The following is a 13,265-nucleotide window of genomic DNA, read 5'->3' as shown; positions in this document are numbered from 1 at the left end:
TGGATTATTTTATAAAAATGTTTTCTACAGCCCAAGACCTTTGGTGCATGCTTTTGAGAGGCTTGAATTCTAATCAACCTTAACAGTAAATTAGGAATGTAATATCTAAATAATAATTGGGATGGCATATGGAGGAAAATAGTGTTTAAAATCCCATGAAAGGTGCTTTTGGTTTTCAGCTTCATCTGTCAATTTCACAGTAGTTAAAACAATTGTACTTGTTTAATATTCTGAAACTGTAGCATAAGATACTAGCGACAATGGTAATGTAAAAATTTAAGGAAAGTTTAAAATATAGCTTCTACTGGAACAAAACAGATTTTCATATGCTGAAGTTATCACACAAATTTCTAGGAATAGTTTGCCAAAAGGCACAAGAATAAGTGGTAATAGATAAGGAAAAGTCAGAGGAAAACATCATACCCAGTTCTCCAGAATGGGTGGGCAATATCTCTTTTAAAATATGTTCAAAATACTATCAGGTTTTTATGCATTTAAACATAATAGCCATGAGTTCCATATTGACCTTTCATCTAATGTGTTATATAAACTCCTCCAAATTAGTTCCCATATCTTTAAGATTTACCTGAGCTTTGCTGTCACCTTACAGGTCCTGCAAACAAGGCTGAATGATGTGTTAAATCATTCCATCAAGTTGATGGAGGAATTCAAACTGCTTCAAGCACAAGAGACAAGGGGGCTATTACTTTGCTTCTTAACTCATAACATAGCATTCAAAGTAGTATCACTCCCTCATCTATCAAATGAAGATAAAGCCCTGTGTGTTTGCCCATGTGCAGGGGCACACATAAGCACATGTAAGAATATTAAAAAGGTTCAATAAAAGCAGACTGTGAATATTAGGCAAGATTGGAAATATTTTTAAATGTCATTTTTTTTCTTTTTTTATTAAGCTCTTTAGAAGAAATTCTAATTTACATCTCAGAATAGAAAAATGTTCAAAAGTATTAGGTTGAAACATATGAGATTGTAGATATCTCCTGTTTTGTTCTACAAAAACAACATCACACGAAGCTTATCTGCAGAAACTGGCATTTATATTTTGCTATCAGTTTAGATAAAAAAGATTAAGAAAGCTCTCTGAGTCACTGAACTTTTAATGGCCTATTTTTTTGTACATTTCTTAATATGTCTAATCAGGGAAGAAAGGACAGTGTTTTGTAGTTCTTTTAGAAACATACATATTTGCCCATGTATGAAATAAAGATATACAAAAGAAAAATTGTTTTAGCTTCACTAAAAAATATAGGATATAATATTTCCAAAATGAAGTTTGAAGTTGAGCTAATTCTCAAATAAACATACAGAAGAATGTACACATTCCCTTTAGATCACTTCTACACCAGAATATGTAAAATTTCAACTTGAAACTAGAAAAAATAGAAATCCATGGTTTAAGCAATATGCAAATAAATTCCAAAATTAAAAATTAGAGATAATCAATTCATTAAGTCAATAAACATCTTAAATGAAGGGAATAAAATAATTTATAATAATTCATAAATAAATCATTACATGAAGCAAATTTGTATGTGGAGCTAATATGTTAATCTACTAGTAATTTACTCCTACCTCACTTTTAATGCTATAAAAATATTAGCTATTGGCATGACTACATAAAAATATTTCTTAAACAGTGAGGAAGTGAGTCATTCTGTGCCTATCAAAAAAGCTCAAAAAAATAAAGCTGAATAAGTGGAATAACTAATAGTCTATTCTGTTTTTTCCATGGGGAAAAGACATTTCATCTGACTAAGTAAAAGTAAAACTATTACAGTAAGTAAAATTATTATAAATGTATATTATTATTTATAATGTATCCAAAACTAAATACTCGCTAATAGCATTTAGTTCATGAAAATTATCAGCAGTGGTAACATGATTCAACTTTCTAAGTGTCCAAAAAAGTTTTTAAAACCTAAAGTTATGGATGTCCTGGAGAAGCAACTGACATCTTCGGCATCAATAAATGGCCCTATTTCTTTTAGTAATGTTCATATTAATTACATAATAATAAATTCCTGGAAAATGTAAACTTTAGGTAACATTGAGGTAGTTCATTTTATAAGTGGCTCACATATAGTGTGCTAACATTACCAAAATATAGAAATTTCTAAAGAAAAGCGTTTTTCACTCTGTGTACATCTATATAGTCACATGAGATACTAACAGGTTCAGATTTTTGATATATGTGTGTATGATATTTACTATAAATTAATTTGTGTAATGTTAATCTAGAATTGAAAAAAGGAAGTCATTTTTGAAGACAATCCTAAAAGTAGAATTTTTAAACAACGAGAAATGTGCAAAAAAATATATTTCAAAAAAATTATTTCCACAAATAGGAAAAAAGTGATGGCAGTCATTTAAGAAAGATGTTTTGTAAGAAAGTGGTCCACAAGGTTGGATGCTAAGAATAAAGCATTAATAAGAGGGTATCCCAATATGGCCAGTTTGCTAACTACTTTATTGCCTTTAGTGCTTTGTCCTCAAATTCAGAATACCAAAATGAGAACCTTCCATACAAGTCTGTTAACCATTGGAAATATTGGGCACTGCCAAGGAAGAATATGTGACAAAAGAAATGTTTCATGGCCTGAAGCAAATCCCCTGTATTTCCTGCCTCATCTTAAATTATTGCTGCTTCTAAAATGGCAAGAGATACAAACTATTATATATGGAATAATCTACAAGGATATATTGTACAACACAGGGAATATAGCCAATATTTTATAATAACTATAAATGGAGTATAACTTAAAATTGTGAATCACTATATTGTACACCTGTAACATAATATTGTACATCAACTATACTTCAATAAAAATATATATAATTAGAAAAAATGAAAAATAAAAAATAAAACGTCAGGAGTCACCAATGAAAGTTGTCATATTTTTTATGAAAACAAATAAAGGGAAAAGCCTCAACCATAGGGAAAATTAGAATATATATGAAGAAAAATTCTGTGCAACTGTAGCAGCAAAAGAAGAAGGGAAGTTTTGTATTTCATATGGTTTATTTCACATATCTGACATTCAGTAAATTTTGATTATATCATTTTGGTTTATTTAGTCCAAGACTGAAATACACTAACATAAATTAGGTATTCAGTACTTAGCTCCAATTATAAATGCGCACATTTTCTATAATTGGAAAAAACTGATACTGTAGCATACAGTATCATATCTGTAGCATACATTTGATTTTTGGTTAGCAAAAAATTAGATAAATTCCATAATAACAAAAATGTGCATGTGAAACTACGTGCAAGGTATAAAACATGCTCAAAAATGTGTTGGAAATAGCAGCAATTAAAGCAATTTTAGAAAAACCAGGGAAAAAATTATGCATAAGAGAAGTAACACTGTAAATTAGCACCAAGAGACAGATTTTGTGGGGATAAAGAGAGAAGTGCAGCATAAAGAAACAGGGAGCCTATTTATATAATTTAAATGCCGGACATATATTCAGAGAAAACTCTAATTTGAAAATATACATGCACCCCAATGTTCATAGAATACCCAAGTCATGGAAGCAACCTAAGTGTCCATTGACAGATAAATGGATAAAGAAGATGTGGTACATATATACAATGGAATATTGCTCAGCCATAAAGAAGAATAAAATAATGCCATTTACAGCAACATGGATGGACCTAGAGATTATCATACTAAGTGAAGTAAGACAGAAAGACAAATATCATGTGATATCTCTTATATGTGGAATCTAAAAAAAAAAAAAAAAGATACAAATGAGCTTATTTACAAAATAGAAACAGACTCACAGGCATAGAAAAAAACTCATGGTTACCAAAGGGGAAAGGGTAGGGGGAGGGATAAATTAGGAGTTTGGGATTAACATTTACACACTTCTTTATATAAAATAGATAAACAAAAGGGTCCTACTGTATAGGACAGGAAACTATACTCAATATCATATAATAACCCTATATTGGAAAAGAATCTGAGAAATAATATATTATATATATACATACATATACATATGTAATTCTTTCATTGTTTCATATATATAAAGCTGAATCACTTTTGCTGTACACCAGAAACTAACACAACATTGTAAATCAACTATACTTCAATTAAAAAAAAAGAAAATGTCAATTAGTACTGCCTATTCCACTAAATTTAGACTGAGGGTAAAAATCAGCAATGTTTTTAAAATCCAGAAAGCTCTAGAGAACTTGCAGTATGTTTGGAAAAGTTAAAAGACATAAAATTGGTTTTGAGGCTATGAGCTGTATCATAGATTTCCTCAGCACGTATCCTTGACAAACTCCTAATTTTAGTCAAAGTTCATACTATTAAAATCATTTCTCCTTACACTTGGGATGCTTGAAACAATATTATATGTCTATTACTTCTTGATACACTAACTTGTTTTTCATATTTATAATTTGAATGTACTTTAATTAAACTCCTCCTGGGTTCAAAAACCCATTAGAGTGTTTTTATTTTAAAAACTAAGTAGCAAATTTACTCAGCACTTAGTACTTCTGAGTTCTAACACCTGTAAAGCCACTGGTCCTTCAACTAATAGTGACGTAAATATTCTAATAAAGTCAATAGCTTTTTAATATTAAGAAGATTTTAAAATGCTTAAAAGTTACTGGTGATTAAGATTTTAGACCACAGTGATTCTCAGCATACAACTAATTTTGGTATCTCTTTTTTTTTTTTTTTTTTTTTTTTTTGCGGTACGCGGGCCTCAGGCTCCGGACGCGCAGGCTCAGCGGCCATGGCTCACGGGCCCAGCCGCTCCGCGGCATGTGGGATCTTCCCGGACCGGGGTACGAACCCCTGTCCCCTGCATCGGCAGGCGGACTCTCAACCGCTGCGCCACCAGGGAAGCCCATCAATGTTTTCTTAAGAATTGTTATCTTTTGAATGATTTAAAGTGGTCGGCAGCAAATTACATTTAAGAAGTTCAAGCCTAAAATGACACAAACATGTAATTAATTTCTCTACAAATGTCTCTAAATGAAGTCACTTGTTTTAATACAGATATGTGTAGTAAGAAATTTACAGGGCAAGTATGCAGCACATGATAAATGTAGTCATGAAAGAAAACAATTTTTAATTTAGTAGACCCTATCAATCTAGAAAGCCTATGAATATTTACTATTAATTCAGTATGCTGAAAAATACATAAAAGAGAGTACATAAAAGAGATGAGCATCATATAATAAAATTCTTACTGTAAGAGTATCAAAATCTATTACAATGTCCACGATTCCATAACTACATTTGAAATTATGAGTTTAAAGGTAGTTTCACATTTCTAGGGAGAATATTAAAAACTTACTTTCCTTTATAAAATATACATTAAAATATTGAAAAACTGTTGGGATATGATCAAGGTCTTTATTCTGACAGCAAAACCATTTAAAAAACTTAAGATGTGATAAGAAGTACCATTAGTGATATAGAAAGTTTTTGTGTATATTCCTGGCCAGAACATTCTACTGTTTCATATAAATGTATGTTCTAAAGGTTATGAAATTCCACCTTTTGCCTTTCATCATCACAGTTATTTTAACTTTCACCATCTCTTAGAATCTTCTAGTAATTTAGCACAGATCAATATGCATTCATAGATTGTCTAGTCTGTTTAAAGCAAATGTAATACACACATGACTCCAAGGCGTATACAGTCTAGTACTGGAAGCAGATCAATGAAAAAATAACTTCCAAATAACAAGGAAAATGTTGTAATGAAGATTTGGAGGGCAGGCACACAGGAACACCAGCAGTGGATCCCTATATCGACCTAGTATGGTATCTCAGGAAAGGCTCTATGATGGCAAAGTTAAAATAGTAGTAACAAATAGATGATGGGTATATAGACAGATGATGGGCAGATAGGCAGACAGAACTGAAGACTCACGGAAAAAGAAAGTTACAAAAATTATAGTCAACTCAACTTGAAACATGAGAGTGTAGAAAGCTCCCACCAAAAATTCCAGTGAGATTCATTATTCCAATCATATTATTGGTCATTTCTTTGGTGGTCTCTTCACTACCACCTCCAGGCTTTTATATTTCACTCCCAACCTTTTTTCACCAAGGTTCTGCAAGAGAACTAAACCCTAATATCCTGACAACCACTGTATATCATAAAACTTCTCTCTTATGCATTTCAAGTGAAACTAGCTATGTAGCATCTATGGGAAAACTGAGAAATGAATCACTAAAATCATTTTCTATAGGGCTTCATTCTTTCATAGAACCCTAGTGGAGAGTGGCTACTTAACCCAAATAATGAATTTTTATATTTCAATATTCTTACTTAAAACTTAAATCATCTATGCAGTTTTATATTTTATTACTATAAAAATTTCCATAATATTTCCTCAAATTTGTTTTTGATTAAATATAAAAGGTATATGTCAAAAGATACATAGGCATTATATATTTTTCTTCATTTTTGAAGAAGAACTCACAGAAAATTAGAATTAGACATTTAGAGGCAATCTTGTTCACTGATGCACTTGTATATGTTCCACCCAGCTTTGTGATAATATTTGAAAGCGAATTTTAAAATAAATAATTAGGAAGTTGCCTTAATGCTGCTCTCAAATATGCCTAGATTTTGACATGTTAGCACCTAGAAAAGATTACCATTTTCTTATTAATTGCATAATGCCGATAATTTAATTTATAGAAATGCAGTGTTCTTTCTTCCTAAGGACTCAGCAGAGCTGTTTTCATGTTGAATAGAAAAATGTTTATGTAAGCATTTTTACTTTTTGTGAATAGTCATTTTCGAGGAAAAATGGTTGGTCCACCTAAACTCAGTCTTTCTCCAATCATGTCATTCTGATTATCTAAATAGCCAATTTTACTTATCTTCCTTTTTGACAGCCAATGAATTGTACCTTTTGTATAATTATGTTTTCCAAAGAAACAATCCTTTTCATAACGTTGATTACTTGATATTCATGTCAAAAAAGACAGTCAAAGTATCCAGTCTATATTATTAATAAAATTTGAAAATATTAAATTAAGATGAAAAAGATATGGCAGGGCTGCAGTGGTCCCAATTTAAATTTACCATTTGAAAACATTAATTTGCATCCAATAGCATAAATTTCCAACATGCATGTAAAATAATATTTCAATTCTCCATGAAAGTATTTCATGAAATAAGGCATGAAAAGACAAATTTTTGCCTGTGAAAATGAGTTAGGCTGGTACAAATAAAATATAAATAGGAAACTCTCACAGCTTTGCACAATCTTGGCTTTGTTATTTGTTGCATACACTTTAGAAACAACTACTAGTACATTGGTTGATAAGATTCACTATATTTCTTGGTTGATCAAATGACCATGTGTCTTTTAATCCAAAAAATAATCATAATAATCCTTTGTATATTGTCCTTGCTCTATTATGCTAAGTAAAATGACAATTGACCCTAAAAACACAGAGAAAGAACAACTATAGTCCTTGAGGAACTCAGAGATAACAATTAAAACAAACAATTCTCTTTTTTTAAACGTACTGGAAAATAAATGAACATTTACCTGTTGTTTAAGATAAATATGTCTCATTCATATTTCTTTTTTGTTGAATAGGCATTTTACTTAATATTATAGGTTTTTTAAATGTTTATATGCCATCTTCTAATATAATCTAGAAATATACGTTGTTCTATGATTAAAACCTAGTTCATATGTTGAGCAGGAAAAACAACCTTATAATCATATATTACCTTTTTCAATATGCATCCTTTTCGACTCATGTCCCATGTCATGACCAGCCAAATCTCCCTCTTTGGGCCCAGGGAGTACGTTTGGTGATAAACCCATCAGCATCTGGTTCATGGACAAACCATTCTGATGGACAGCTGTCAAGTCAGAAACAAAAGAATAAAGACTAAAACACCATAATATACAATATTCAAATAACTTATTTAAATTCTTTTGGACTCAGAAATAAATATAATACCATGGTGTAACTTTAAAATTATAATCTATCTCTAAGTTGAACACTGTGAGAACTGATAACTATGATAATTTTTGAGAACAAGCAGAAATATATTGAAAATGAAACTGCTTTATCTTATTTTTATTTCACATAAAATATGTATATTTTCTCATGTCTGGAATACTTTTGAATGGCCATACCCCTATAACCATTACAAATGAAATATTCAAGCTTTATCTAGTGTATCACATTCTCTCCTTAGCATATAACCTTCCTTAACTCTGCAAAAACTGCAACCTTAACGTTAGAACACTCTTTAATACTATAAAGTTAAAACGTAATTTAAAAAAAAATTCTAGTGGCATGAGAGGGCAAATAGAGTTTTCAACAAGTTAAGGCACTGACATAGCTGTTTCAAGAGTCCTATTCTAGTCAATAAAACACGAAGTTTCACAGATATCAAAGTACTTCTTTAAAAATTGGGATTTGAACTCAAATTTAAAAATAAAAGAGCACAATTAATACCTATTAAATGGTTGAATGATTAAAAACAATAATTTCTTTCTTGAACTATTAAGAGTAACCTGTCACTACTGAAATGATAAAGCAGATGATCAAATACCCTTATGATCACAATCCAGTCAATAAATTTCTTAATAAATTGCCCATGAAAATCTTGGTTTTGTGCAAAAATTTTGAAGAAAAATCATTCCATAAAACCTTACTTTCACTGCAAAAAGTATAGTTTTAAAATGTGTATAAAATAATATATAAGACTATGTTAGGAATTACCATTTGGAAATCACCATAGTAATAATTGTTTCAGGGAAGAATCTTCAATGAACAATTGTGAAAGTAGTGAAGTGAAAGTTTGATGAAGAATAGAACATTTACATAATGTTAAGATATCTCCTCACAAGATACTTATTATCTACAAAGGTTAAAAACAACTTAAAAAGGAACTTTACAAGAGAGAAATCTAGAAGTCAGTCACTAACTCAGCCAAGTGATGGTTATCACAAGTATTGGCAAAATATCATATATCTTCTGAAATCATGCACTGAGAAGGACACACTATCATGTCTGTGTCATTCCTGCCAAAAATACATAACTTAAGTCAAATTATGAGAAAACATCAAAAAATTCCAACCTGAGGGACATTCTATAAAATAAATGGTATGCATTCTCCAAAAATGTCAAGGTACTGAAAGATAAAAAAGATTAAGGAACCATTTCAGATTTAAAAGGATTAAGGGCATATGACAAGTAATTTCAACATGTGATCCAGGATTGGATTTTGGACCAGGAAAGAAAAATCTCTTATTATTAAAAATATTAGTCAGGAAAAAAAGGAAAAAATAATAGTGGGAAAGCTGGTGAAATTTGAATAAGGTGTGCAGCTTATAGAATAGTATGATAATAGTCTTAATTTCCTGATTTTAACCACTATTCTGTGGTTATGTAAGGGAAATTCCTTGTTTGTACAAAATAAACAATGGAGTATTTGAGGTAAAGAAGCACAGTGTCTGTGATAAGGACAATAAGGTGGCATTAGGCTTTTATCAGGTATATCTTTCAGAAAGATCAACTGATTGAGTGAAACTGGATGGTAAATATTTAAGAATTTTTAATTATTTTTGAATTTTTTATGTTAGTCTAAAGTTAAAAATAAATATGCATACATTTGCACATGTATGTGTATATATGCATATATGTGTACACGTGTGTGTACATGTGTCAATATTTCCATTTGGACAATTATGGTAGTCCATGCATGAAAAAGTAATTACTTTGTTTCTATCAAGAATTTTAAAATATGATTAGTAAAACAAAGACTGTATATCAAAACTCTCAAATCTTTCCCTATTTGTCTGTATTTCTGATTAAGTATTATGAAAAAAATATAATTTTCTTTTCTAGGACAGCTCCTTTCCAATGATACCTTAAAAAGCATTAGACATGAAACCAAATATTCATCATTAAATTTCTGATTCTAACGACAGCATGGCACAAAGGCATATCGAAAATATTTTATTTGAAAAATGCTTTGAAGTAGTGTTAACTGAGGTTTACCAGCCCCAGAAATATAATTGATTTGGCAATGATTATCAAGTGCTATATCCATTTTTATTAATAAACAGTAATAATCATCTCTTACAAACTTAGGGAAATATAAACAGGCTAAATAAAGTATACATATTTAGAATTACATTGAATTCTATGTAATTGTCAATGATTGACTATTTTAAAAATAATTTTATTCCATACAATTTGACCAATATTTATGTTATCCGCCTCCACAGTATCTATATTGAGGATATGCAAACTTTCCTTTATAGCTTATAAAGACACTTTCTAAGAAATGCTTTTTTCTATTATGAAGATATTCTCAACAACCAAATAACTTCAATAAATTTTGTGTAATTAAATGAAGTTTATGCTATAAGCATGATTTCCTAAAATAATAACTAAAGTCTGTAAACAATACAGTAAGTATTGGTTTTAGCAACCAAGGTAGTCTCTGTTAACATGCTCATTTTATTGGTAAATAATATTAGATTATTGTACATACACAAAATAACCAGTTAATTGAATGGTGTATTAACTTTACTCTTAATTTTCTTGGCCATGAGGACCAGGATTAAATATCTGAAAATGTGATCATGAAATAAAATATAACCTTACTTTTTAGAATTTAATAATAATAACATGTGATGATAATATGCATTATTGACTGTTACTAATTCAAATCCTAAAATTTAACCAATTTCACACTCTTCAATCTATTGATCTTCTGAATGACTACAAAATGTTTTAAAAATCAGTTATTTTGAATTCTATTTCTTTTATTCCTCTTTGTGGATGTCTTTGTCAATACAAGGATGAAGTTTAAAAATTACTGAATTTTAAAAAATGGCAGGGATGGGATTGAAGGAACGAAGAGGAATAAACCATAAACAGTATACTTGGACGCTAGGTATTTGAGAGTTGGAGGTGTTTACCTCAGAAACTAATCTAGAAGGTTACTTACTTTCTCTAACTGTTTCATAGCTCAAATCTTTATGTGTGGCATCAAAGAGAGGGAGTTTATATCAGAACCTGTTAATGTAGTACCATACCTCATGATATTGCAAACTGGGAGACATAATTTTGAGAGATGGCTATTGCTACAGAGCGTCAGAACATGATACATCTGAGATCTATTTGGAATGAGGGCATTTTGATTAAAAAAGCCAGCTGCACCTAATAAAGTTTAAAATGGTGACAAGTGGCAGTACGACACCTACGGATTCTGTCCGAGGAGCTCTCAGTCCGGGCTGGGGAGCTGGACACGCTGCTGCTGCGGTGTGATGATGGGTGGCTGCCAGGCCTTCGGCCCTCCTCCAGGGAGGGGGCAGGCGAGGGGCTGTCGGGAACACGCTCCTACACCACCATGGTTGGGGGGGGAGGAGGGGGGAGAAAAGAGGTAAATACATTGGACCTTTGCTTAAGGAATGTTGATTTTTCTTAATTCTATAGATACGTGAAGACAAACACATTTTTTCATCAACATTTATTTGGATTAAACGACACCTTTTATCTTGAGAAAAGTCAAAGTAAGGAAAGAATAGAAAGGAAAATGGCTCTATAGGTGAACATCGCTGTAGTAATGGTAAATGTCAATGCCTTCTTTGGATAAAAGGAGAGATCAAAAAAGACATCCAGTTTAGAACCATTAGACAACAAAGAATTAACAGAACAAAGCAGGTTTTAATTCTAGACAATTATTAATTTAAAAAATCTTTAAATAAGTTATATTGCTTCAGCAAGTGTCTAGGATCATTTAACACACAGATTATCACCATGACATCATAATAATAATACCGGAGGCATTGTTAACACCTATTTCATTATGGGGCTGCTCTGGATATACTTAGTTACATTTTAAGGCATCATAGAAATCTATTATTATTTAACATTTGAATAATTTTCTTTGATTCTAATAATTTTCAGACTCCTAGCTCCAATGCAACCACACAAATATATTAGGGAAAATTCATGAACTATGTATTAGTTTTATCCCAGGGAAACCTGGTATCATGTTTCCTGATACTGTTCTATGTTAACACTCAGGTCCCACTCCATACCTTCCCCTTTAAGTTTTGCACCTTCCCTATGAGACCAATGTGCAAATGTATTGTATAACTGTCTCCAATGAGCTATTATAAATAGAGTTATTGATTAAGAAATAAGATACTCATTTGTTAATATTTTCTTCGAGCAACAAGATGTTTATACCTTCAGCTATCAACACACACAGACCTTGAAGAACAGTCTTTTCAATTATTCATAAATATTTGGAAGTGTACAAATAAACTGATACATGATACATAATAAATAATAAGTAAATTATTCCTGATTAGAGTGCAAAGATGCAAATATGAAAAAAAGCAGACTTTTTAAAAAAAAAAAGTTCTAAAATGGAATCGGCCTGTAGGAGGCTGTTTTCAAAATATCAAAGGCTAATGTAATATGGAAGACACACAAGGCTTTGTACTAACAGAGAAAGAGGGTCATGTATGTCTTCAAACTCAAAAGTTCCTTTAAGCCTTGTGATGGGTTGCAATTCTACTTTGAATTAGAATCACCTGGGAAGTTCTTCAACATGCCTATGCCTGGGCTTTACTCCCCAAGATTCTGGCTTACTGAAGGTCATGAGTTGAATTGTGTCCCTCCAAAATGATTGAAGTCCTGACCCCCAATACCTATGAATGTGAGCATTTGGAAATAGGGTCTTTGCAGATGAAATTAGTTACAATGAGGTCATATTAAAGTAGGGTGGGCTCTTCATCCAACATGACAGATGTCTTCACAAGAGGACATTGTGAAGATATTGGAAAAATGTGAAAAATGGAAAAATTGTGAAGAGAGAAAAATGTCATGTGAAGATGAGGTAGAGATCTGAGCTCTGCAGCTGCAAGCCAAGGATTGCCAAGGATTGCCAGCCACCAGGTGAAACTATGGAGACGCAAGGAAGGATTCTACCTAGAATTTCAGAGGGAGCATAGTACTGCTGACATCTTGCTTTTGACTCCAGAAATGTGAGGTATAAATTTCTGTTGTTTTAAGCTACCCAGTTTGTTGTACTTTCTCACAGCAACCTTATACACTGAATCTGAAGGGGGGCCCAGAAGCCAGTATTTTTTAATGCTCTCCAGGCGATTTTAATGTATATCCAAGACTGAGCACCATTTGTTTCATACCCTTTTAATTTTTCAGTCCTATACATTGTCAATAAACATCTTCAACAGAGGTTCT

General features: G+C 31.5%; 1 protein-coding gene across 1 annotated transcript in view; it reads right to left on the bottom strand.

Moving 5' to 3' along the window:
- DACH1 (dachshund family transcription factor 1) overlaps positions 1–13,265 on the bottom strand; it is a 414,309-nt gene that overhangs the window by 109,054 nt on the left and 291,990 nt on the right. The window contains exons 5-6 of the mRNA XM_027116097.1: positions 11,255–11,390; positions 7,753–7,887 (exon numbers count right to left, since the gene is read on the bottom strand). Of these exons, the coding sequence (XP_026971898.1) occupies positions 7,753–7,887; positions 11,255–11,390 (271 nt within the window). The remainder of the gene's footprint in view (positions 1–7,752; positions 7,888–11,254; positions 11,391–13,265) is intronic.

This window comes from Aethalodelphis obliquidens, unplaced genomic scaffold, assembly GCF_003676395.1.
Source record: "Aethalodelphis obliquidens isolate GAN/ISIS:26980383/991018 unplaced genomic scaffold, ASM367639v1 scaffold15, whole genome shotgun sequence".
Lineage (NCBI taxonomy): Eukaryota > Metazoa > Chordata > Mammalia > Artiodactyla > Delphinidae > Aethalodelphis > Aethalodelphis obliquidens.
This window is presented reverse-complemented; position numbering and strand designations above follow the sequence as displayed.